The sequence below is a fragment of the Rattus rattus genome, chromosome 3 (assembly GCF_011064425.1).
Source record: "Rattus rattus isolate New Zealand chromosome 3, Rrattus_CSIRO_v1, whole genome shotgun sequence".
Lineage (NCBI taxonomy): Eukaryota > Metazoa > Chordata > Mammalia > Rodentia > Muridae > Rattus > Rattus rattus.
Genome location: NC_046156.1, coordinates 152,308,123 through 152,335,330, shown reverse-complemented (window position 1 = coordinate 152,335,330; position 27,208 = coordinate 152,308,123). Strand labels below are relative to the sequence as shown.

The following is a 27,208-nucleotide window of genomic DNA, read 5'->3' as shown; positions in this document are numbered from 1 at the left end:
GTGAAGTTTGGCAAAAGGAAGTACTCTGGGGACGGTGAAATGATCTAGTGGGTGAAAGTGATTGGTGTGCAAGTCTGGAGATCCTCTTTAATCCTTGAAACCCAGTTAAAGCTGGAAGAAAAGAACCAACCACACTGAGTTTTTCTATGATCTCTACATCCACACAGTGGCCTACACACTCACAAACACTCCCACCCCAATCCCTCTCCTTATAAAAATAGAGTACTCAAAAGCTTTGTCTTGACAAGTTGGAAGTATGTAGTTCCACATCTGTGATGAGAAAGGCTGAGCTTGCGCTTGAGGCAGAATTTCAGATAGATCACTCTTCAGGTTTCTGACAGTACTAAATAGAAATAATTTATGTGAAGTCCTACGGTTATACAATGAGGAACTTATGGGAATCTGAAACACAATTTTGTAGTTGTTAGTATTTAGTATATACATCATTGTATCATATCTATCTGTCTATCTGTCTGTCTATCTATCTATCTATCTATCTATCTACCTATCTTATCTGTTATTTGTGTTTAATCTATTGGCCTATCAACTATGTGTAATCTATCTACATGCTGCCAATATTTATCTTTACATCACTATCATCATCTATCATCTATCTACCTCCTGTCTGTCTGTCTGTCTGTCTGTCTGTCTGTCTATCTATCTATCTATCTATCTATCTATCTATCTATCTATCTATCTATCATCTATCATCTTTCTAATCTATCATATGTCTGTTTATCATCCATTCATCATCTTTATTTTATTTTCAGTGCAGAAGATCAAAGTCATGGTATTGTATGTAGTAAGGAAGTGCTACTTAATTAACTGAAGTGCATCCCCAGCTGAGTGATTAGCATATTGGTGGTGATCAAATCAAGGCATACTTTGCTGACTGGCTATGGGTTTCTTTTCTCACAATCTTAAGACGCTTCCTAGAAATGAAGAATATTACCCATAAAAGTGAATGGGCTTGGATATTGGTTAATATCAATTATTAGCATTTTTCTAAGTGTGGTTGGCTTCTTTTTTCTGAGGCTTGTATGAACAGTAGATTTTAACAGACAGGTGACACCATCCAATAGTTAACTAGAACTTCCATTCTGCACTATTAATTCAAATGATTCATTACTGCATAGATTTAAGCCTCTTTCTACAGGGAGTAGAATTTGGAAGCCTTCTGTGGGTATCCTGAATACCCACTTGTGTAATGCCACTTTCTTGCGCTTCTCTTTGAATCCGAGCAGTGCGTAATGTAGACTTGTAATACAGCTGCAGGAAGTCACACTCAGACCAGCGAAAGGCTGTCAATGTAATTTTGCTGCTGAACTCACATTCAAGATTGTGTTTCCCAAGATTGTAGTGAGGTGGAATCATACACGGTTACATTTAGTCATAGTATATTTAGAAGGCTTTTCAAGTAAACTCAGGAATGCATGGTTCTTTTACTAATTATAAGGAGTACTAACTGATAGTCCTTTCCATTTTTGATTAATGTCTTTAACTTCAAAGTCTTTCACATAAGTACTTCTCTTTCATGCACAGTTTTCCTTAGAATCAGTATATTTTCTCCGCTGTTCTTTCTCTGAGCTCCACACTCCTGTGGCCTGCTCAATGCCAATCGCATTGCTTCCCTTTTCCCTCTGAGCTCCTAAGGAAAGAGCCACCATTGACAGTAATTGCCCAGAGCTTTGCTCACCTCCTGAACTATAGGATTTGTATCTCAGAGGAGATACACAATGATTCTGTAGATTATATAATGAATATAGTTGATATATAGTATACAGCTAATTCTTTGAGAATTCTATGAAGTATATTTTGATCAGTTTCTTCCCTTAACTCCTTCCAGGTCCACTCCAACTCCAAAATTTGTGTTTTCTCTAGTTTTAAAATTTAATAACTCACGGATTCGACTGTGCTTCCCTTGTACTCCTGGAAGTAGGGCCACCCACTAGGGCATGATCAACTATGCCCTTAATGAAAACTGACCCTTTCTCCCCCAGAAGCCATCAAATTCCATATAGCTTCTCCACTCAGATTGGAGGTTCATGAAGCTCCTTTTACCGGGCTAGAATGTGAATGTGGACTGGCTTGGTCTTGCCCAGATCCTGGGCTGGCAACTATGTATCTGTGAGTTCATGAGTACAAGTGTCAGACTGTGTATAGAAGTCACTGTCTGAGGGGGCTGGGGATTTAGCTCAGACCCTTACCTAGGAAAGGCCCTCTTCTGGGTCCCCAGCTCGAAAAAAAAAAAAAGAACAAAAAAAAAAAAAAAAAAAAAGTCACTGTCTTACTTCAGACCCTGCCCCAACCTCTGGGTCTTATAATATTTCTGCCCATTTTTTTATGATGGTTCCTGAATACACACACACACACACACACACACACACACACACACACACAGAAACACACACACAGAGAGAGAGAGGAGAGAGAGAGAGAGAGAGAGAGAGAGAGAGAGAGAGAGGTAAGTGTTATAGGCTGGCTTCAAACTCACTGTGTAATAGGAAGATTATCTCTTTGGATCCCTTGCCTCACCTCCTGTGTGCTGGGACTTGAATGTTCACCCATACCTGTTCTTTGGTGATGTGGACATTTGGCCCAGGACTTCATGCATCTTAGGCAAATGTTACCCATTGAGCCATCCCAATCCCAACAATATACTTATTTGGGAGCGCATGGTATATTTTCAGGCCATAAAATGTTTTCAATTCAAAAGAAAATTATCTTTGTATGTTTTTCACAAAGATTCTTGCTGTGTAGTCCAGGCTGGCCTTGAACTTGTAATGTTTCTGCCTCAGCCTCCTGAGTCCTGGGGTAGCAGGCTTACGACACCATGGTGGACTGCAGATATTGTTCAGTTTGTCCCTGTGGTGAATGCCTAAGTTACTCAACTGATCTCAGGGTGTTATTCAGAGAAGAGAGAACTATTGCAATCTACAAGTGAGCAACCACCTCACTGAAACAGTGGAACTCTTTCAAAGAAGCTGAAGGAAATAATTATGTATGGAACAATAATTACGTATGAAAGAAATAATTATCGTGAGAAGGAATGACCTCAAAATAGGTTCACTTATAATGAAAATGTATTTATGTAAATTAACAGGAACTGGAGAAAGAACGAACTCATCTCTTGGAAGAGGTAACAGCAAACAAAAGAAGGATGAAGGAGCTAGAAGATAATTTGCTTTATCGCCTGACGAGCACTCAAGGGTCCCTGGTGGAAGATGAGAGTCTCATTGTTGTGCTGAGCAACACCAAGAAGACAGCCGAGGAAGTGACACAGAAGCTGGAAATTTCTGGAGAGACAGAAATTCAAATTAACTCAGCCCGGGAGGAGTACCGACCTGGTGAGTCTGGTAATGGAAGACAAATGTCACAAGAAAATAGTCGGGCAGAAACGAGAATTAGAGCAGCCAATTAAAGCAGGGACGTTATATAGTGTATAATGCATTTTACATTATATGACATTATATGTAATTACTGTGCAGTGGGGGGGTGGCCAATTATATTTTCTGCTATTTCCCTTCAGAAGTTTAGTAAAGCAGGAATAGAAAAATCATGTAATGGGGGTAAACTTTTGGTGCTATCTATAGTAGTTGAGAAATGCTTTCAGATGCTTGTGAATTTATTTCAAAATGAGAGATTGAAGTACTGGTATGAAATAGTAAATCCTGAGACATTAGTATTATGGACTTCGCATCAGTTCCATATCATGTAGCAACAATGCATTGTGTTTATCCAGAAGCTGGCTTTCTGGTACTCATCTTCAGGTGACCATTTAATAAACAGGTGTTCATTGGCTACCCAAGATACATCAAATAAACATCCAGTTGGCCATCCTTTAGCAGTTTTCCTGGAAAAAAGTGTTGAAACTGTGTCACATGGTGATGCACAGTCCGAGGCACCATCTTTGTGATGTCTCGTGTTGAAAGCTTGAGGCAAATGTTTGGCTCGTTCTTCATGAGCTTCAGAGTAAGGTTCTGTGCGACCAACTGGATCCTTTGCTGACTGTTAAATATAAAACCTTTTAAATTTTCTTTGTTTCTACCCTGATAAAACACAAGAGAAACTATACTTATTAAAGGAGTGTAGTGATTCTAAAATGAGAACTGTCTTGGTTTCATTAGTACCCTTTGGTAAACTATGAGAAACTTATAAATGAAGATTAAATAATAATCATTGATCAATAATAATCATTGATCTCATTCTCATTGGTAGTAGGCAGTTACTGATGAGGCAAAAAAAAAACGGTCGTTTTGAGTAATAAATTGGGGTGATGCGTTCGCACAGCTCATTTATTTTTGATTCTCATGCTACACACCTCCCTGCTCTTTGTCTTTCAGTTGCTACGCGGGGCAGCATCCTCTATTTCCTCATCACGGAGATGCGCTTGGTTAATGAAATGTATCAGACTTCGCTCCGTCAGTTTCTGGGCCTGTTTGACCTTTCCTTAGCCAGGTACCCCTGTCGCTGGGAAGTCAAGCTGAATTCTCTGTCTGTGGATGCGAACGATATTAGAGTTTCCATTCTGCTTGTCAGTAAGAGTATTTTCCTTTCTTAAGTCTGAGATTAGTGTAGTTATCAGCATGTTAACGAGTCATTCAGATGTGTCATCATATGCCCAGAGGAGGTGATGCCGGCCATTCATCTATTGATTTGATTCCTTTGACTTCATGTGTTCCGCTAAATGGGAAAATTTCCAAGGCATTGTTGTGAATAATAACGGCCTGTGGGTAAAATTGATTTAGACAACAGTGAGGAGTTTTGTTACGGTGCTTCATGTTGAGAGAATTCTTGTTAGTTTAGATTTAGAAGCTCTCTCTTGATGTCTTAAAGTAAAAATTAGTCCTCTGAGTTACTTACTCTCTCCACCAGAGATGCTGTTTTTATAGACAGGCGAAAAGGGCAGCAGGAAAAGCGTGTCTTAAATGGTCTCTTCCTCAGGTCTGTCAAGAGCCCAATTACAAGCAAGAGAATTGCTAACATCATCGAGCACATGACCTATGAGGTTTTTAAGTACGCCGTCCGAGGCCTCTATGAGGAGCACAAATTCCTGTTCACTTTGTTGCTCACCCTAAAGATTGACATCCAGAGGAACCTAGTCAAGCATGAGGAGTTTCTCACTCTCATTAAAGGTCAGTAGAAAGTGCTGGACACATCGCAGATGCTGTGAATGCTCTTCGTGGACTTTTTATTTTACTTTCTAAGGTTTCTTTGCATCTTAGTTATTTACATACATGAGCCATTTCATTTGATCACTTATTGAACAGTGACTATTGGTTGGAAATGTCATGCATCTCAGGGTATGGAACGGACATTTTATTGAACCAAACCACTTGCAGAGTGCCTGAGTGTTGTTTGGGTGGGGTAGGGGGAAGAAAAAGTAATGGAACAAATGAACTATGGGCTATGTAGGAAGCTAGCAAGCACTTTAGAAAAGTACTTTTTTTTGTGCTGTGATAGAGTTCCCTGATCCTACCCTTGCCCTTCCAGTCCACAAAATAAATCTCACGGGAGAAAGGGCTCATTTGGCACACAATTTGAGATGAAGGCCATCATGGTAGGAAGTTAGGGCTGTAAGACATTGAGCGAAGCAGTCATATCACATCCACAGCCAGAAGTCAGGGGCCTTGTGCTTAGTCACTTGCTCTTTTTTATACCATCCAGCACCCACATTCAGTATTGTGCCCCACCCCCACTTTTGGTGTCTGTCCACCCATGTCTCTTAACCTAATCAACATAGTCTTTCGAAAGCATGTTCAGAGGTTAAATATCTCCCTGCCATGAGTGTGTCTGTAGGTTTGTCTATTATGTGATTCCACATCCTGACAAGTTGACAATTCACACTAACTGTGTGTGTGCGGGGGGCATGGATAGGTATAAGGGATACAGCTATAACAATAGGACCAATTCTCCAGCCAAGTAGATCTTAATTAGTGCCTGGCACCTGATTCAAGATTTGAACTCGCAATGAAACGTTTACAGAAGGAGTGTTAAGGGAGCAAGGTGACAGAAGGGCTTCCAGTGGGATGAGGGGAGTGGGATGGAGACAAAGCAAAGTTGGCAGGGTCTCAGAAGCTGGGTGGGTGAGGCAATTCAGCAGCAATTACATTGATGGCTTATTGTATATTTATTGAAGCATTGATCACAGGTAGACCTTTGGGTCACTAGTACATACAATTAAATAGAAAGTCAGAAACACAGAGCTGTAGTCAAACATTATTTAAATGGTTTGTATATATTTTACATAGAAATGGGTTTCAGGCAGGTATTTTCTTCTTTCTGTGCTGGGAACTGAACTGAGTATCTCATAATTATAGACAACTACTCTAGTGCTATTGAGCTATCTTCCCAGCTACATAAAAGTACTTTCATACGAGTATGTCATATGCTTCTATTGTATTTATTCTCTTTCCTCATCTTTCTCCCTTACTCCTAGCCCCCTTCATTTTCTCAATTTCACTTCTACTTTCTTAACATGCATGTGTACATGATTTTATATGTCTATATAAATATCTGTGGTTGACAAAGTAGGTAAAATGTATTTGTCTGCATCTGACTTCTTTCACTAAATATGATCTCTAGTTGAATCAATTTTCTTGCAACCAACATAATTTTATTTTAATGGCTGAAGGAAAAACCCCATTGTGAGTAATGTGCATGCATGCGTGCGTGTGTGTGTGTGTGTGTGTGTGTGTGTTTGTGTGTGTGTTTGTGGTAGTCTTCATTTGTTAAAAGACTCCTAGATTAGTTCATAATTGTGTTGTTATGAATAGAGCTACAATACAACTTGAAAGTATTTATGTGATGTAGTAACTTAGAGGCCTCCACTTATACACCCAAGAATGCAATAGCTGAGATATACAGTAATTTGATTTGTTTGTTTTTGTTTTTGTTTTCTTTGAGTAAGCTCGATACCATTTTTCAGTGTTTGGAGTGATTTGTATTCCAACTAGCAATGTCTGAACACATCCTCGCCAATTCTTACCATTATTTGTTTTCTTAATGGCAGCTCATTTGACTGTGATAATTGAGTCTTAATGGTTCAAGTTCATATTTTCCTGACAGTTAAGGGTGTTGGACACTTTTCATTTGCTTATTGGCCATTCGTTTGCGTTCTTGTTCTTGTTCTCCTCCTCCTCCTCCTGTTGTTGCTGTTGCTGCTTGTCCTTTTTCAGATTTGTTTATCATCCTGCTTATTGATTTTTTTTGATATTTAGATTTTGGATTCTTTCTATAGTCTAGATATTAATTCTCTGATGTATAGCTTGCAAGGGTTTTTTTTTATTATTCTGTCGTTTTTTTCTCTGGCTTGATTAGTTTGTATATGCATATTTAGAAACATGCTATCTTTTCCTGAATCTTTCATTTTATTTTCTGAACTATTGGAATTCTTTCAATCTTTCATTCTCTCTTCTACAATGATCCTTAAGGCTTTGGAGGACAGGGTGTGGTATACATACTCCACTTAGTGATGAACATTCTGTTTTGCTGTCTTATTTTTCTGCCTATTGGTTAGTTGTGGGTCTGATATTCATGCTAGTCTAGCACCAGTAGGCATGCCTTGTCAGTCTTGTTTTTATTGTAGCTCTCGAGGTTCATGGCTATGTGAGATCAAGGATTGTTTTTCTCTTCCATTAGCCATACTTAGCACATTTCAGTTCTATATAAGATAGCCAGAAGGATGAAGCTTCAAGGTGAGTACCAGCTTGATTTCCCCATGTTCTGAGTGAGGTAACTCAAACCTAGAAAAACAATCTTATATTTTTTCTCATTTGCAGTTGCTGGCTTTGAATCTTCAGATAATTTAATTTAACTTGGAGAACCCACAGGCATTCAGGAAATTATTATGAGGCCATGGGTCTAGGAGAGATAGGAAACTATATAAAATGTTAAAATGGAATAAAGGGGTGGGAGGGATTAAGATGAGGTAGGGAAAGGTAGAGGAAGGGATATGGGAGGGATAACTAACAATAAATATTTTCAAACATTAATTTGGAATCCTTCTACTAAAGAAGCTCTCTTAAATATATGCACATGCATATATGCAAATATTGTGTCTCTGTGTGGTGGAAGTGGTGGTTTGAAGGAGAGTGGCCCTTACAGTTTCTTAGTTTTGAGTACTTCATCCTCAGTTGGTGTAATTGTTTGGGTAGGATTAGGAGGTATGGCCTTGTTGAAGGAACTTTGTCACTGGGGGATAGGCTTTGAGGTTTTAAAAAACTTGTTCCATTATCAATCTCTCTCTCTCCCTCTCCCTCTCTCTCCCCCTCCTCCCTCTTTCTTTTCCTCTCCTCCTCCTGGTCTCCCTTCCCCTCCCTCTCTCCTTCATTGCTGTGTCTTAAGATGTGATCTTTCTGCTCTCCATTGTTCTACCATCATATACGCCAGCCCTCTGAAACAGTAAACCAAATTAAACTCTGTCCCAGTTAGGGTTTCTATTGTTGGCCACCCTGGCCACTGTAATTCTCATAAAGGAAAACATTTACTTGAGCTGGCTTACAATTTCTGAGGTTTACTCCATTATCATCATGGCAGTGTGCAGGCAGACATGGTGCTGGAGGAACTGAGGGTTCATTCCACAGGCAGCAGAAAGAGACTGTGTGCTATACTGGGTGTAGCTTGAGCATAAGATACCTCAAAGCCCCCCCCCCAGAGTGATACCCCTCTTCCAACAAGATTATACTTACTCCCACAAGGCCACAGCTCCCTAATAGTGTCACCCATTATGGACCAAACACAGAAGTCTATGGAAGCCATTTCTATTCCGACCACAGCAAACTCCTTCATAAGTTATCTTGATAATGGTATTTGATCACAGCAATAGAAAGTAACTAAGACACTCTGTAATGTGTAACAGTGCCCCTATTAGAGTACATAGCCTAACAAATAAAAATTTCAGTGTCAGGAATGGGTTACCTCTCTTGGAGTTGTTGGCCAGTGGGGTCCCATTGACACCTAACAATATAGTCCATTACCAATACTATCTAAAACTTGAGGGTAAGAACCTATTGCTGATGGTACTATATGCTAATTCACAGAACATGGAGAAATCAAGATAGTACTTACCTGCAGTCTAGGCACACCACAAAATTAATTCAGCTGATCATGAACATCCTTTCACCTATTTTCTTCTTTAGTTTCTTTCTTCAAATTTTTTAACTCTTTTAAAAATTTAATTTAAATATTTAATTTAATTTGATTTGATTTAAATATTCTTCACTTTATAACCCACTCACTGCCCCCTACCTGTTCAGCCCTCCCACAATCCTTTCCCCTTTCCTTCTACTCTGGGTGGGTAGCCCCCCCCCATCCCCCCGGTTATACTTCTATCCTGACACTTCAAGTCTTTGTGAGGCTAAGCATTTCTTCCCACTGAGGCCAGACAAGGCAGCCCAGCTAGAAGAACATATTCCACATGCGGGCAACAGCTTTTGGGAGAGCCCCTGCTCCAGTTGTCCAGGACCCACTAAAGGTCAATCTGCACATCTCTCTACATATGAACGAGTATATGCTCTTTAGTTGGTGTTTCAGTCTCTGAGAGCCCTGAGGGTCCAAGTTAGTTGACTCTGTTGGTCTTCCTGTGGAGTTCACATGCCCTTTGGGACCCACAATCCTTCTTTCTGTTCTTCCACAAGAGTCCCCAAACTCCATACATTGTTTGGCTGCAGGTGGCTGTATCTATCTGCGTTAGCTTCGGGGTGGAGCCTCACAGAGGACAACATGCTCCTGGCTGAATGATTCAGGAATCTGATGGGGGTGAAGGAGAGGCAGCAGGAAAATTGAGATACCCCTGGAATGGCAGGCTGCTCAGGGCAGCTTGCCAAATTTTTAAACTTTTTAATTATAGAGAACTTTTACTTTCTTGGTTATGTTTATTATAACCTAGTATTTCTTTCCCCCCTTTTCCCCAATTTTTGAGGTTTTTTTTTGATATATTTTAATCTTAAAACAGATAGCATTCTTCATAGAAAAGCAAACGATCGCTTTCATTTGCTTTGCTTATGTAATTTTTTTTCTATTGTTTGCACCTTAGTTAGGGTTACTACTGCTGTGGTGACACACCATAACAAAAAGAAAAGGGTTTATTTGGCTTACACTTCCATATCACTGTTCAGCGAGCGTCAAAGAAAAGTTAGCAAGGCAGAAACATGTAGGCAGGAGCTTATGTAGAGGCTATGGAAGAATGCTGCTACTGTCTTTCCCATGGCTTTCCCAGTCTTTCTTAAAGAATCTAGGACTCCCAGACCTGAAGTGACCCCACAAAATTGACTGAGACCTCCCATATCAATCACTAATTAAGAAAATGCCCTACAGTCTTTCTTTACAGCCTGATTTTATAGATGGGCTTTCTGAATTGGCACAGCACAGCACAAAATACCACCCATGAATATGTTTTTTTCAGTATCAAATATATCTTCTTTCTCCAACTTCTCCCATATAAGCCCCCCCATTAGTTTATCTTCCCAACTTCAACTACTCATTTTAAATCCACTGAGTCCACTTAGTGTTACCTGAGTGCAGGACTATGTATGCGGGTAGTCTACTACAGATTATGTCCAAAGTAAGCTGACTTTCCATCTCCTACCAGCTATCAATTGCCAATGGATGGATATAGAAATAAATTATATCTTAAATACATTTATAGCCATCATGAGACTCTCTCCTTCATCATAGAAGTTTTTTTTTTTTTATGTAGGTAAGTGACTAAACTTAAGATTAAAGTATAAATAAAAAATAGAGAGCTCTTTCAACCAGAAGTGGCAGACCCTTAACAGACACTGTCTCTATTGATGTCTTTATCTTAGAGTTCCAAAAATTAAGAGCTGTGATAAACCAATCTCTATAATTTTCAAGGAGACTTTGACCCAGCAACGTTAGTCTATTAGAGTGACACAAATAGCCTGGGACAAGATGTAATACTCTTTCACTACTGGTTTTTATTCATCTCTAAGATGACTTAGCTTTTGCAATGTTCTAAATTTTTCTTACCTGTTGAATTTTATGGCAGAGTGGAATAACTGGTACTCTTTAATTATGAACATCTTTCATTTAGAAAGAAAGTATTAGTATAAAAATTGAAACTTACATTTTCCTCCAAGTCAAAATGTAGACAAAAACGTAATCCTTGATCATCTGAGAATTTATTTAAAAATTTTCCTTTCTCAGCTGTTTTATTAAAGAATCTATTTAATCCACAGTCATGTTATTAAAATCATTTTTTCTCTCAACATACATTCATTATTTGTGTTTAATTGTACATTTTTGGAGCAGGCAAGGTAGCCACAGCATAGTTGCTCTCTACTAAACATTGAGTAATGTTCCAACCTACAAGGCTCACTCATTCATTTCCAAGAATTGTCTTTCTTTTAAACTCACTGGCAGGTACCTTATTTTCCCCATTTTGCAGGAAAATGGGCAGTTGTCATGGAAATTGGTGAGGCATTCATTGCTATTATCATTAGGTCTTTAGCTTCTCTCTGGCATTACAACAAGCAGTTTTCACTTTATGAGCTAATATTTCCATTCAAATAGCTTCAAGGCCCCATTTACCTTATTATAGATGGACTAAAATTGATCTGGCAAAGGGATACAATTTAACAGTACACGGTGTCTAGATTAAGTAGAGTATGGACCAATAAATATCTCGAGCATTATATGTTTATACCCTGCTCTGTAAAACAAAGAATTTTAATGTAACCTTGGGCTTTTCCATTCATGCCCCGGTTTCCAAATAATGACTTGGAGGCTTATTTACTTATAAGTAAGTGCCTAGGTTGGCTTGTTTCCCGACTAGCTCATAACTTATGTAATCCATTTCAACTCTTCTATGTCTGCTACGAGGCTGGTTACTTCTCCTCAGTTTTATGTGTCTGATTTCCTCAGGGTCCAGGGTGAATCTCTAGCTCTTGAATTTCCAGAGTTCTTGCCTTGTTACCAGAACACACACCTTCTATTTCCTGCCTTTTGTTAGTAAGCCATCAGCTTTATATTGAGAGGCGATGCTTCCTCATAGTACATAGATGTTATCCCTACATTTTAAGATGGCCGAACGTGTTCCCTTTATGAACATTTCCCTGAAACGCTTTGATGAATGTTCTTTATTAGATAACATATTTTATTATTTGAAAGACTCCCTAATGTTTTCTTTGACATAAAATATGATTTTTACCTGCTGATATTTTTTGAAATGGTAGCAGGTGTCATTTATTGTTGGTTGCTAAACATTATGTGTGTTTATGTCAGTTAGTAACAAACGGAAATTTTTGTTGTTGTTAGATTATCCAACGTGACATAGCCTCTAGGATATGGTCAAAATCGATACAATTTGTTTATAGAAGAAAATCCTTCAAATATATCTTATATTTATCTGTAGACAATCTATATATTTAAAGGCAGCTTATACCAGTAGAAAGCCATTCTTAATATTGGGAAGAGCTGTTCTGTGACTGTCATGTCTTCAGTCGTAGTCTATATACTTACAGAACTATACTTAGGATACATTGTTACATTTTAAAATTTGGAAGGTGTATGAGCTCCAGGTAGACAAGATAGCTGGTCTGGGATGTTGGCCAGGTTAATTAGTTTAGAATCCAGCATTAACTTGTTTCCAAAGCTATAATGCTGATATTTGATTGATTTTTTTCTATAATCATCTCTTCACTTAAGCCACATCCAATAGAACTAGTTATTTAATGAATTATTTTAAAGTAATAGAAAAAAAACTAGCAACTTTTTATTTTAATTTTATAGGTGGTGCCTCATTGGATCTTAAAGCCTGTCCTCCTAAACCATCAAAATGGATCCTAGACATGACTTGGCTGAATTTGGTGGAACTTAGCAAACTTAAACAGTTTTCAGACATCCTCGATCAGGTAACATGTTCTTTGAGTGTATTTAAGCTGCTGTCATGGTGAGCAGCTTTCAGACCCATCGCTACAGCGTTTGTGGGAGAGAGATGCTTCCCACACTGTCAGTCTTAGAGGGTATTGCATGCCTTTAATATTTGGCCTTCCTGCAGCTTATCCACAGTCTGAAAACAACAGTTCTCATTGAAGGCCAGTTACTCAGGAAGAAGTGTGCCCAGGAAGTTTAATAAGAATTGTTTCAGCATTGTCACTATCATCAATGAAGGTCTATATACAGGTCTATATGCAGGAAGGGCTATACAGAGGAAGACTGATAGCTTGGGTTTGATAGAATAACTATGTACATTCATAATTATACACGTGTGCTCTCTTTAGAGATTAAATAGAACTGTAAACAATCTTTTCTACTAAACTTCCTTGTCCTTGTCTCTCTCTTCGCTCTTCCTCCTGGTTTTATTTCAGTTATTTATCAGGTCTGAAACTCATGCTAACATTTGTGTCTTCATCTATAGATTTCAGTGTTCTTTAAATCATTTAGTTGCCCACAATCTATGTATGTACTGGAATCATAAAATTTGAGTGTAGGACAAGGCTGGAAGGAGATTTTTTTCAATATATGGTGGCCTTAGAGAAGTAAGATTAACAGCATAAATCACCCCCCTATGGGGCAGATTGAAGGGGATATGGCTGATTGTTCTGACCAGGAAGTGTCTTGAGATGGGTTTTTAAATTCTAACATTCACGTTCACCAGGCACATGAATTCCGATTTGTTTTATACCTTGGCTCATAACTGGTGTTATTACTAACCAGTAATTTGTGTATAGTCAATTGTTTTGGGTAAAATAACTCATTTTTTGAGTTATTAATGTACTCTAGTACTGTAGTTTATTCTCCCAGCAGAACACACCAGGAATCATCCCTGGATCGTTCTGGTCAGAGATAACTGCTTTTTAGAGAGTGCGTCATGCCTGAAATCCTGCCCCATCATACAACAGAATATTTCATGCATCATGAAAAGCAGATTTTTTTCTTATATGATAATTTCTAAATGCAAACCCAGGAAATTCTTCCTTTGATTAAACTAGGAAGTAGCCTCGGGGCTTTCATCAAATGGATTATCAGAAGATATATGAGTCTGTTAATTTATAGATGTGATTTGTTTGTTTGAAGCTTTTGATGTTCTTGCCTCTGTAAGTCTGGTGTCCTATTGGTACCTAGGCTCCAGAGGGTAATGCTCCATGTGCTTTGCCAATTGCTTACAAGGAGCAGGTCTCTGATCATCTGTGTGATGATGATATTAAATATAATATTTCAAATTACTTTAGGTCGATAGAATATTGATCCCAAGCCTGTTTATTCAATAACAAATATGTATTAAGTGCCTTCCTTTGGGTCAGAAGTGGTCCTAGGAAATGAGAAAACATGAATGAATGGGGCCTAATTATAAGAGGATTTTTATGGAGCAAATAAGACTTCCTCAAGATAATGAAAATGAGACTCCATTGATTTTTCTTTCCTTATAAATTTATTACTGTAAAGGCAGAGGTGAAATCAAGTATTTCAGGACTCCTCCTCCCTTGGCAGCTAGCTATAGACCGGTGCTAACCTAGACTGATTTTGGAATAAGTCGTCTGTGATCTTATATAGTCAGACATTGTTCCTAGGATATAAAGCTTAAACATAGTGAAAGTATATAGCTTATATATGCCTAGAACGGTCAGAAAGTTTGACAGAAAATGACCATGAAAAATCACTGAAAGACTTTTGTGGGACATGACACACTTCTTAACCCATGGTGTTTTCAGATATCAAGGAACGAAAAATTGTGGAGAATTTGGTTTGACAAAGAAAACCCAGAAGAGGAGCCACTTCCGAATGCCTACGATAAATCTCTTGACTGCTTTAGACGCCTCCTTCTTATTAGGTCCTGGTGTCCCGACAGAACCATTGCCCAGGTAAAATATGTATTAAAAGGAAAGAACAAAGAAGGTTCTAAAGGAGAAGTTTCCTTTAAATTTAAAGAAGTATTTTGAATGTGATTATCAACCAGAATTTCCTTGTGGGCTTCTAAGCAATTTCCTAGTGAGACAAATGTGATAAATGGAGACGCAAACAACAAATGAAGTACTGAGGTACACACTTCCCTAAGTGATTTATTAAACCCCCTTGGTCCTAGTGGTAAAACAAAAGCAAATGAGAAAATCATGATTCTGAGCTTGGCATGTAAGAATAACATAAACGTAATGTATTATTCTCATGTATCATTTTATAATAACTCAGAAATGATATAGCTGCTCTATTTTCCCAACTGTAAATCAGCTTTCATATAAGCAAGAAAACCACAGAAGCAGCAAGAGAGCCATCTAGCAGGACAGACATGGCTCACCCCTAGAGAATGCCACAGCTCTAGGTGAGAGGAATCAGGCTATCCTAAAACCAAATTCTGCAAATGGCTTAACTATGAACCCTTATCCCCAAAGGAAGTCTTTTCTCCAAGACTTTTTATATTCTGGTCTTACACCAGAGGCATTCCCCAACTGAAAACGTACAGGTCTTGCTTTCACAATTACATCTTTACACAATTCAGCACAGGCAGACTTGTTAATGGCTTTCATAAAGCAACCATAGAGTAAAACCTGCTAGACTCTGTATTCGCCTTAGTGTCTGTAGGGAGGGTTACAGAATGTAGATGTTAACTACCTCCAACTCGACTCAGGTACCTTGGATCATAAGAGTAGCTTATTGAGAAAATAAAAATGAGTTTGGTCATGTAAGGCATTGAGGTCACCCTGTTACTCACTTTCCCCTTTCAACTTTATCATTTTTACTCTGCCCCGGTGAATGGTCAAACAGTTGCCCTTTTTAAAGGCAGAATGGGAGGGAAGGTGTAGGTGCAGCTCGTTCTTTATCCTTCCTGCTGCCTTATCTCCATTCTCATTTCCCCCAGAAAATGTTAAGTGTCAAAGATTGTGAAGGCCCGAGATTGCTCTGTAAGGTCTCCCTCTTTGTTAGGCTTTGTCATCCTCAGATGGGTCACCAGTGTGGCTTCTTTGCTATTCACACTTTGTATCTTCTTGCCCGCTCTGATGCATCCATTTAAAAATAAATGGCAAGGACATTCCGTCATGAACTTTCCAAGCCCCCCCAGTGAATTCCCGTGGCCCTTACAACAATGCTCAGTTCCCAAATAAAATCTAGACGGTCCTCTGGAAATATATCATACCCTCTGAAATTTGTATCTGTATGAGTCCTTTTAAAATTTATTGCTAGATATAAGTTCTACAAAGTGGATGCACTTGGTCCCCATTCCCTACCAGCAGTATAAGGTTACAAATGATGCTCTTCATTTTGTCTGGCGGGATTCTCCACAGCAGGGGCTGTCAGGTGGGTTGGCTACAAGAACACTGTACCGTTAGAGGGTGTCTAATGCTACATCCACAGTGATATCTAAAAAAACACGCCAGAAAGGAAGGTCAGTCTGTATGAGGTAGCTTCTCAGTTTCATTCCCCCACCCCTACTCAAAACTTGAGCGTGTGAAATTGAGACCAGATGGAACAAAATGTTCTTTGGACTTGGACGGAGTCACCTGTGAAAAATATAGCCTGTATATTTACTTGTGCCAATGAGGTGTTAAGGTTTTATGGGTTGGCAGGCTGTGCAGAAGCCGGGCTGGCCTGCACCAAATCATCACTTACACAAATTGTACTGGATGTCCTCCATGCACACGAGACAACTTATTCTTGTCTGCTCCAACATTCCTGCACACATGTTCACTGCACAGATGACTTTCGTTTGCCTCTTCATTTCAGCTTAAACATTCCCTTGTTAGGCTGCATACTCTGGTGTAGTTCTGAGCTATTAATTGGTCTTGTTGTTGCAATCCTCTTGCGGATATAGTTTATTTGCTATTACTTGGTCATTCTGTGTCTAACCTTGAGGTGAAGCATGAGTTCCAAAGGCAGAATCATTTTGTCACTGCTCTGTAGGGCCATCTGACACACATCTTTAGACAAAGGAGGAGATTGCAAACCAAGTTTTATACCCTTTGTAAGATGGGGATTTGTGGGCACAGGGGGACTCAGTTATGCCTGATGCTTATGTTGGGCTGAAGTTATGGAGGTAAGGATATTTGTTCCTCCTCACACATGTTGGAGTTTTGTCTTGGAGGCTTACATCACACAATGAACTGCAGCCTCTGGACTTGAAGCCAATTGGAAACTGTGGCTGTGATCCCATGAATATCTCTCTTTCCTAGAAACAAGAATTTTATTTTTTAAAAAAATCCATCATGATTTCCATTCTAAGTAAAATAGCTTTTTTTTATTAAGGAGTTGTAAAATGATGTCTCGGCCTCCCCAACAAAATTGATCAGTGTGCCTCAGATAGCTTGGGAACTAAGCATAATTTACATATCCTTAGTACCATAAGACAACAAGAAGAATGATAAGTTTATGATGTAAAAATTAGGCAATAGTCAGATCTCAGTGCGATGCTTTAAATTTTTATTCCATTTTTATTATTAAATGATGGTATACATTTATAGGATTTTATTACATGTCTATATTGTGGATTGGTCAAATCAGGCTATGAAGTTATTGGAACAAGGCCACATCTTTTTTGTTTATGCATTATATTGAGGTGCTTTTGTGGTACAATGGATGGGTTAAGTAATTGCAACAGAGGCCGTCTACCCACAAAAGCTTCAGTGATTTGCCATCTGACCCCTGCTATATTGCAATAGCTTGTATGGCAGTATATCGGGTCCATGTAGATTTGTGTGAAGTTTTTGGGGATATTGAATACCCCACTAGGTTAAAATAGGAAACCTTTGAGCTTTGAGTGCCTGTGAGGCACATTGTAAGGTGCTACAATGATGGCAAGTCCCTGTGGTTGATTAGAAACTGCAACCGTGGAATGCCCAGCCTTTGAATTACTTCCTGTCTGCAGCCCTTTAGTGACCCTGAGTGATTTTTTATTATATCAGTGGACATGATAAGCAAACTTTTAAAATACTTGCCAGAGGTATGCAGAAAAAATATATGTGGGCATTTAGAACAAAGTTAGAGACTTTCATACTGGATCTTGCCAATTTAGAAAACATCACGAGAGATATTATGGCATGTTACGTCTCAAACTGAACTGGACAGAACGTCATATCTTCAGAACATCTCTCAATTACTAAAATCAGAAAAGGGAGCAAGATCTGAATGGATGATCATTTCTAGGACCGAAAAGCACAAGTCCTGACTAGTTATTTTATTACTACTGATCTACCTTGAGTGAAGCAGGGCTCTGACAAGAAACTTCACAGTCCCCTAAGCCACCCGGACAAACTGTCTCTTCCCAACATCATTTAGAGATATTTGTCAAGGCAAGAGGACTGTGCACTGTACCAAATCAGCATATTTTAAATCGTTCACTGGTGGTAAAGTGGACATTATGTTTGTAACAGGGCAGGGTTGGAACTGATATTCTGGGAGAGGGGATCCATAGTGCAGTGGCTCAATGCTTTCTTTCTCAATGATCACCTGTACGCTTGGGGAGTGTGCACCTATTGTCTCTTTCCCATCATGCAGAAGATGAATATTTCACAACATATTCAGTTTTCCAGGTGAGGGATAACGTAATCCCGAAGGAAAAATCTCAAAGTAGAACATTCTGGATATTTAATTCTATCGTCTCAGGGGGCACTCATTTCTGCTCTTATGAAGATATCAGATATCTTCAAAGGCCACCAGACTCCCTTGTCATGACCTGCACCCTAGAGCTGGGAGGTTTATTAAACTGTCTTTGATTTGAAGGTATCCTGAGTGTGATTTCTGTAGCTCTCCTCTCATCATGAACATCTTGGTCTTCATTCTCAGAGTGACTTTGCGGCCCAGGTCTCTTAGCTTACTTACCCTGGGCAGCTGGTCACCAATCATGCTTCAGATTAGGTCTGTCTGAAACCTCAGAGGAAGGCAAGCTCCCTGCACAGTCCTCTGGGGATAGGATTGAGTAGGTACATTGCTGCCTTTTAGGGAGGTCAAGTTAATGTGCTAACAGTTGGGTTCTGCTTGTTATGCAAGAAAGACTGATCTGGGCAATCTCCCTGTGGGAGCATGTGGAGGTTACACATGTTGGGAGAAAACAACGGAATTGGAGGATATATGTATGTTGAGATAGGCAACCCAGTTACTGTGAGGGAGAGAATAGGGATTAAGGGTCACACAACACTAGTTGGTATTTGGAAAAAAAAATACTCCGACTTCTTTAGCAAAAAAACCCCAGGCATTTATTATGGAGAGAATGAAGTTAAAACTTGATCATGTGAACAGGATTTCATTAAAATTTCAAACAAGATTAATAGAAGAAAGACAGAATCCACCCCACCCCCCCAATGGAAAAGGAAGATGGAAATTACGAACAGATTATCAAGTAAATCTTTTAAAAATGAATGAATGAATGAATTCACTAATAAGCATAATAAAGTTATTTAAAGATTATCTATTTGGTAAGTACTGCTTATATTTCAAGCATTGTACTGTTGAACTATGTGGAGTTAGTTTTAACATCCTAAACATTAAAGTTTCTAAAACTTTTGTGCGCAGAAAGAAGCCATAGTATGTTGAATGGGATATGGAGTCATTCAGCTTAGATTCTGAACTACATGATTTTGTCTGGCAAGTAACACAGCACCTGTGAGGATAGCATTGAAATAGGATTAAACAACAAACACATACCAGGAAAAGGAGCCTCTGTCCTGTTTCTGTGCCGGTTCAGATGGATGTCTTTGAGCTAATTCGCAGAAGCCATACTATTGTAAGACATAAAGGAGTTTACCGTGCTTTTGTTGATCTGTACTTTGGCAGGCTCGCAAGTACATCATGGACTCCATGGGAGAAAACTATGCAGAGGGAGTTATCCTGGACTTGGAAAAGACATGGGAGGAATCTGACCCACGGACACCACTCATTTGCCTCCTGTCCATGGGCTCCGACCCCACAGATTCCATCATTGCTTTGGGGAAGAGACTAAAAACAGAAACACGCTATGTGTCCATGGGCCAGGGCCAGGAGGTCCATGCGAGGAAGCTGTTGCACCAGACCATGGCAAACGTAAGGCCGAATGTCTAGATCCAAAATCCACCTCAAGGTTGGGTTATGGGTATTGTACATGATTTTATTTAAAGTATCTCATAGATTAGATGTTTGGGAAATTATTTCTTTTAAGTATTTTTAGTGGGGTTGTTTTACACCCTAGGTGCTGGTTCTTAAGTCCAGACCCTATCTGGTTTGCCTGCTAGAGACCAAGCCTCTCATCTTCCCTTGGAGAGATGGGATACACATTGGGGGATAGACTTCCTTTTTTCTGATTCCCCCTCCTCCCATTCTGGGCCAGGTGTCTTGCCTTTTTGGTCCTTGTACCATTCTTGGCCACTCTCAGAAGTACACTTCATTCCAGGGGACATGTGCAGCTTAGGATTCAGTTTTCCGGAATCTGTGTTCTTGTCATCGGTATCGCCTCACTGTCTTAGGGTTCAAGCCTTAAAATGCTGAGCTTGGCTCTACTTGTAAGTTGGGTTACCTCTTTCTCTTTTTGACTTTGGGTACAGCCATGGCTGTTCTAAAGAATCATTGTGTATTGGCATGACAGTGTGCTTCGAGACAAGCATGTGCAGCAATACTTACAACTGCATTGTGGGTTTCGAGGGAGGATTATTGAACTCTTAGAGCTGGCCTAGATTTATTTCAAGTGGTTACTATCCTTCTGTTTTAAAATTTAATGATTTCGTTTCTAAAGAAAGTTGTACTGAAATCTCCAGGTGAAGGGAACTCACCTGGCTTCCACTCCATTTGATGCTATTTCTTAGGGAGGATGGGTACTTCTACAGAACTGCCACCTGGGACTTGACTTCCTGGACGAACTAATGGATGTGGTCACAGAAACGGAGACTGTGCATGATACTTTCCGCCTGTGGATTACCACTGAGGTTCACAAGCAGTTCCCCATCACTCTCCTTCAGATGTCCATCAAGTTTGCCAATGAGCCACCTCAGGGCCTCCGGGCAGGCCTGAGAAGGACCTATGGTGGTGAGCTGGGGGATGCTTCTGAGTCTGCAGGATTTGCGCACATATTGTTTTCATAAAGAAACGATAAAAGAGAGTTAGCAAAGAGTATTCTTTGTTGTCTGATAGAGAGCTAAATGATGTGAATTAAGTCAATGGTGTGCTGACTTCACTTTTTCTGTGTTTTCGATATTGTTCTACTATGCCTGTGCTAGACAATGACCTTTCTGTTCAACACCATATGTTGACATCATCCTGGTTTGTGGTCTCTGCTCCACATGTGAATTAGTGTAGTAGTGCAGTCTCTTCCAAAAGGAAGGTCTGAGTTATAAGCATGGCCCGATCCAAAAGTCACAGCATCAGCTAAGTTAACAATGGTGGAATATGAACCATGTGGCAGGCTGAAGCAGGAGAGTCATGAGTTACATAGAAGGTTCAGTAAAAGCTATCTAGGATGGTAAAGTTGTTGAAAAATATTTAATAATAATAAAATAATAACAATAATAGCAACATGATTATATTCCAATTAAAACTACAACTATGCTTGAGGGAGTTGCTACTAATAGCCAAATCCTGCCAATCTATAAGATGATGGGATAATAAATCTTGAAAGATAATAGCAATAGAAATTGATGTGTATAATATAATTTAATAATGTTCAATAATTATTTGGTACATGTACTTATATTGAAAACTTTTCCATACGTTATTTTAACTAATTTTAAATTAAGTATATGCTCCTAGTATATACCTCAGGTATTTAGTTAATACTAATTCATAGTGATAATAATAGCATTCATTTTATAGCCATTTTCCTTTTATCTCGATTTTATCTTTGCACTGTCTTGGAGTATTGGTAAGGATTTGTCTTGTTATCAATCCTTCCCTATGGCCTAGGCTTTTAGAAGATGCTTCAAAGATAAATGTTCTCTAAACAGTCCAAATTCAAGTGATAATTACTACATAAATGGAAGAAAAGTAGTGCAAAATTATTGTGACTTATTCCTTATAAAAGGAATAACAAATGGAAGTGCATGAAAAATGACTACGTTCTTCCCTGCCCATGACAGGCGTGAGCCAGGACCTACTGGATGTTAGTGTGGGGGCCCAGTGGAAGCCCATGCTGTATGCAGTGGCCTTCCTACACTCTACTGTCCAGGAAAGACGCAAGTTTGGTCCCCTAGGGTGGAATATCCCCTATGAATTTAACCAAGCAGACTTCAATGCCATGGTACAGTTCATTCAAAACCACCTGGATGATATGGATATCAAGAAGGTACTCTTCTGCCTACTACTTCCCACCATGACATGGGCTGAACTGATACAGCCAGCTTCCCACAATGGGGGTGAATCCCATGAGTTTTTGATAAGCTTGTAGGGTCTTTTGGAGACATGTCCACTTGGGTCAAAATCGCTTCTTGATTTTAGGAATAAAAAAGGAAGTATATTTATTATCAGTCTATTTCTCATAGTTCATAAAACAGCCTCAAAGGACCAGTGGCAGGGATGGGGTGTGAGGTGGAGGAGAAGAAAAGACCCAAGGTCAGTTCCTAGCACCCATGTCAGGTAACTCATAATTGCTCAGAACACCAGCTCCAGAAGAATACACTCTTTCCTGGACTCCTCCAACACCTCCACTCATACGTGTACACCCTGCAGTCGAGACATATGCATATACATAATTTAAGAATTGAAATGATTAAAAGTAAACCTTAAAAATATTGAAGTGTGAACACATGAATTGCTCACAAGAATCTATTCGAAGTAGCAAGTGTGACCTTGGAGGAACTCTTCTCTTTGGCTTGCTTGATTATGTTTTTGTACTGTATCTTGAAATTGCTGAAGAAGAATGACTGTATTGCTGATGCTGATGGTGAACACATGATGATGCATAAGTGTTTTGTGTTCCCAGGGTGTATCCTGGACCACTGTCCGCTACATGATAGGAGAAATTCAGTATGGAGGCAGAGTCACTGATGACTATGATAAGAGGTTGCTGAACACATTTGCAAAGGTTTGGTTCAGTGAAAACATGTTTGGACCAGATTTTACCTTTTACCAAGGATACAACATTCCAAAATGCAGTACAGTGGATGGCTATCTCCAGTATATCCAGGTTTGTTTGTTTTAGAGTTTTAACTATAGAACACATCTTTGCAACTCTTTGTCCCTTACAAAATTTATTTAAACTGTTCATGTTGCTTTTAAAATTAATTGTAATGATGGAATAAGCAAAGGCGTCTGCTTTCACTATATTTTTTATAACCTCTCAATTGTCATGCTTAGCTTTGCTCAGAGGATGAGTCTTATATGAACTTCTTTTGCATATTCTATATGTTTTAATGGCTTGGGAGTGGATTTTCTTTGGCGAGATGACAGATTAGGTGAATGTTGGGAGGGGATATGCAGAAGTCATGTAGGGTTCTCTGCCCATGAGACTTCAGCTACTACACTTGTAAAGCAAGGGAAGATTTTGGACTCAAGTCTATTCTACATTTAACCCAGGTGGTTAATCCTTGACACCAATCCTTAGTCCAGGCCTAAGGCTGCATGTAGGTATGGCATCCATGAACTCACCTTGTTTAAGACAGAACGTCTTAACTCCTGCAGCATTGGAATTGATGGCCATGTCACTCTCTCTTGTGCATTGTAGGATGTTTTGTATGGTCTGTGGCCTCTATCTACTAAGTGCTGGCAGATTCCCTTCCCCGATTTTAACCTCAATAAGTGTCTCTAGGTGTTGCCAAATAATCCTTCACGGGAAAATTGCCTCTCTAAGATAGAGTAATGTATATTTTGGATAGGCTGGTCAGGAATAGGTAGGGGAAGAATAGCTAATGTTGAAGGTTTCTGCATTCCATCTCTGTACCTTGAATGTATTAGATCATGATTTAGCTGTTGTTTTAGTCTCTGTCTCAGATTTATCTCCACATAAACAAACTAAAGCCCAGCACCCCGAAGGGATGCATTTATTAGAATATTTATGGTCTTTGATATATAAATGTAATGAGTTTATCATACATTACCACCCCTGTGCTTTTATTAATTCAAATCAACAAATAACATTTGCCTTCCTGTAGTGTGTGTGTCTTTAAATCATTAGCAAGGAAAAGAGAAGTGTCTGACACATTATAAATTTAAGGATACCTGTACTCTATATTTCTAAATATAGACCCCATTTCACAATGGACCTGAGATTGCTCATAAGATGTGTGAAAGGAAAAACGTAAGTCAGAGGAGGGGAGGGAGAAGTGATAGGACAGCAAAGTTAATGATGAGATTCGCATATGGAAATACATGGCAACTTGTGGTACATTCTCTCTTTCCCAGTGGTTGCAGAAACTCCCTGTTTGATTGTTCTGCTCCAGCTGTGTCTCAGTCTCTGTCACTCTAGTTCTCTCTTACGTTTTCAATATTTCCCTTTCCCCGTCTCCATTTTTCTCCCTAGGACAGAACAGTTTTTGCCCTCAGTCTTATTTGAGTGAAGCTTCAAAAAAATTCTCCTACTATTTGTAGCAACACAATAGCTACTAATTATACAAAATTTATCGAAATGATTTAAACTAGACTAGTCAAAATTTCCCTTTTCATCTCACATGTCATACAAGAAGGTGGGGGTCTCCAGTTAAATTTTGCTTCAGTCTGTTTTGTATTTCTTTATGTCGCAAGTTTTCATTCTGGGTATGTGGATAGGTTATTGGGGTTTTGGGGTTTGTAGCCAATCACAAGTGAGACATAAGTTGAGTGGTTATCTTAGTTAAAACATTTTCAGTTTTTGACTCCATAGTTCAATTGATGTATATGCTAACAATGCATGTTTAATCTATTTATTTATCTATATTTATATCTGTCTGTCTGTCTATCTATCTATCTATCTATCTATCTATCTATCTATCCATCCATTTTTTTCCTTTTTTCTTTTGCTCAGAGCTTGCCTGCCTATGACAGCCCAGAGGTTTTTGGGCTCCACCCCAATGCTGACATTACTTACCAGAGCAAGCTGGCCAAAGATGTACTGGACACTATCCTGGGCATCCAGCCCAAGGACAGCTCTGGCGGAGGGGATGAGACAAGGGAGGCTGTGGTGGCCCGTCTGGCTGATGATATGCTGGAGAAGCTTCCAGAAGATTATAGTCCTTTTGAAGTAAGTCCATGAGATCCACATATCAGTCTTGGCTGTCTGTGGGGGAGTGAGTAGGTAGGAAGTAGGACAAATTGTGAGAGATAAACATTCAGAAGCAAGGGAGATCCCAGACGAGCCACCACGAAAAGCCATAGAGAAACATGAACGTCTGTGCTTATCACTAACTGATATTTGTCTAGCTGGATTATAGAGCCTTCCTATCTGTACTTTATAATGCAATGGTTTAGATGAAAGCACTATATTGTCAGAATGAAGGACCAGTTATCATGTATGCATGTTTGTATGTGTATGTTTGTTTGTTGTGTGTGTGTGTGTGTGTGTGTGTGTGTGTGTGTGTGTGTGTGTGTGTGTGTGACTTCATGCACAACTTACAAAGCAGGCCATCTTACCTTCATGGAGGCTGTATTTTTTACACATAATTTTTTATTGACTCTGGGAATTTCACATCATGTCCACCAATACCACTCATTTCCTAGTCTTTCCATATCTTCCTTTAACCCTTGTAATCACCTCAAATAAAAAAAAAATTTAAGTAAGCAAGTAAACAAGCAAACAAAACCCATAAAACAGCTCTCTGACCACTTAAGACAATGCAGGCCTGCTCCTTTGTCAACTACAGAAGCTGCATTTTCCAACATCAACTCTCTGCTGGCTTTTCATATAACTTTGAAAATTGATCCTTTTAGTATATAAATGGCTTCTAAGCAATTTATGATTAATAAAAGTTAATGTTTTTAGCATTGAATGCATGTTTTGAGAAAATTTACTGTGATATGGTTTATAAGTCTTTGATAAAACTGTGACTTATTTTCTATATGGTCTAAGAAACTCATGACACAGCTCCTAGCAGCACACAAATGGCTTCCACATCCTGTTATTCCTACCATGCAGACAATTTTGTCTACTAATACTGAGCTCAAGGGCTCCTTGTCAAGAGAATAATTTCCCTGGAAGGATCTCTGATCACTTGCTTGGAGAAAATCAATACTGTTATCAGCTTTCATAAGGCCTCTTCATTACAGGGTTGGAAAAGAGGTCATTGCATCTACCAGAGGTTAAAATATTTATGAAGCAATTAAAATATCTAAAATAGAATAATTATGTAACAGAACATGGTAACTAGAGTTTTGAAGACTCTCTTTTTGTGGAATTTGTTAGAACCACTCTAGCATAAAATAGTTCAGCCTAACACACTATCTGCTGTACAGACGTTTCTCATTAAATACCTTTAAAATAGAAAAGAATGAGTAGGTATCTGTGCTTATGGAGAAAAAATAGATGTCCAGTTATTTGGGACAACCAGCAGGGCGGTTGTGTCATATATACGCTACTGCATGTACTCACACATACATCATATTGGCAGGGAATAAATAATTTCCAGTAACTTCATTTGATAAAGCGCATGCTTCTTTGAATTAATGGCTCTCTGTTTTTCTCACATGTTCTAAAAAACATGGGCTGGTCCTGTACAAGGTATTTGTTTTCTTATATGACCTTTTTTATTTTGCTATCAAAAAACTAAAACCATACTATTTATGGCATTGTAAAAAGCAGGGCTTCCTTAGACACCCCAGGGCACAATACTATACTATCATAGTAGTATCTAATTCCTGTCATGTACTTTGAATGTCTCCATGGAAGGTGAAGGAGAGACTGCAGAAGATGGGATCATTCCAGCCCATGAACATCTTCCTCAGGCAGGAGATTGACAGGATGCAAAGGGTCCTCAGCCTTGTCCATAGCACCCTGACTGAGCTGAAACTAGCTGTTGATGGCACCATTATCATGAGCGACAATCTGAGAGATGCTCTGGATTGCATGTTTGATGCCAGAATCCCGGCTCGGTGGAAAAAGGCAAGTATAGTACTGCTATTACTTTGTGAGCGGCTAGAATCGTACCAAAGAGTCACATGGCTCTTATGCTTAGTGATGCTTAGTGGTGATTCTCCTGTTTTCAAAATTTCACTTAAAATCATTTAGTTTATGTGGATATGTGTGCTTAAATGCAAACATGTGGTTCACATACATACAAGTGCCCATGGAATCACAGTGGAGCATTAGATCCTCCTTATATGGAGTTACAGGCAGGCAGTTGTAAGCCATCAAATGTGGGTGCTAGGAACTGAACCTTGGTTCTCTGCAAAA

At 39.2% G+C, this 27,208-nt stretch overlaps 1 protein-coding gene across 1 annotated transcript in view; it reads left to right on the top strand.

Moving 5' to 3' along the window:
• The window catches only part of Dnah5 (dynein axonemal heavy chain 5), a 301,350-nt gene that overhangs the window by 255,677 nt on the left and 18,465 nt on the right, over nucleotides 1-27,208 (top strand). Inside the window, exons 66-76 of the mRNA XM_032898676.1 lie at nucleotides 3,104-3,347; nucleotides 4,344-4,458; nucleotides 4,945-5,135; nucleotides 12,754-12,875; nucleotides 14,676-14,825; nucleotides 19,723-19,968; nucleotides 20,724-20,943; nucleotides 21,990-22,195; nucleotides 22,832-23,035; nucleotides 24,848-25,063; nucleotides 26,705-26,917. Of these exons, the coding sequence (XP_032754567.1) occupies nucleotides 3,104-3,347; nucleotides 4,344-4,458; nucleotides 4,945-5,135; nucleotides 12,754-12,875; nucleotides 14,676-14,825; nucleotides 19,723-19,968; nucleotides 20,724-20,943; nucleotides 21,990-22,195; nucleotides 22,832-23,035; nucleotides 24,848-25,063; nucleotides 26,705-26,917 (2,127 nt within the window). The remainder of the gene's footprint in view (nucleotides 1-3,103; nucleotides 3,348-4,343; nucleotides 4,459-4,944; nucleotides 5,136-12,753; nucleotides 12,876-14,675; nucleotides 14,826-19,722; nucleotides 19,969-20,723; nucleotides 20,944-21,989; nucleotides 22,196-22,831; nucleotides 23,036-24,847; nucleotides 25,064-26,704; nucleotides 26,918-27,208) is intronic.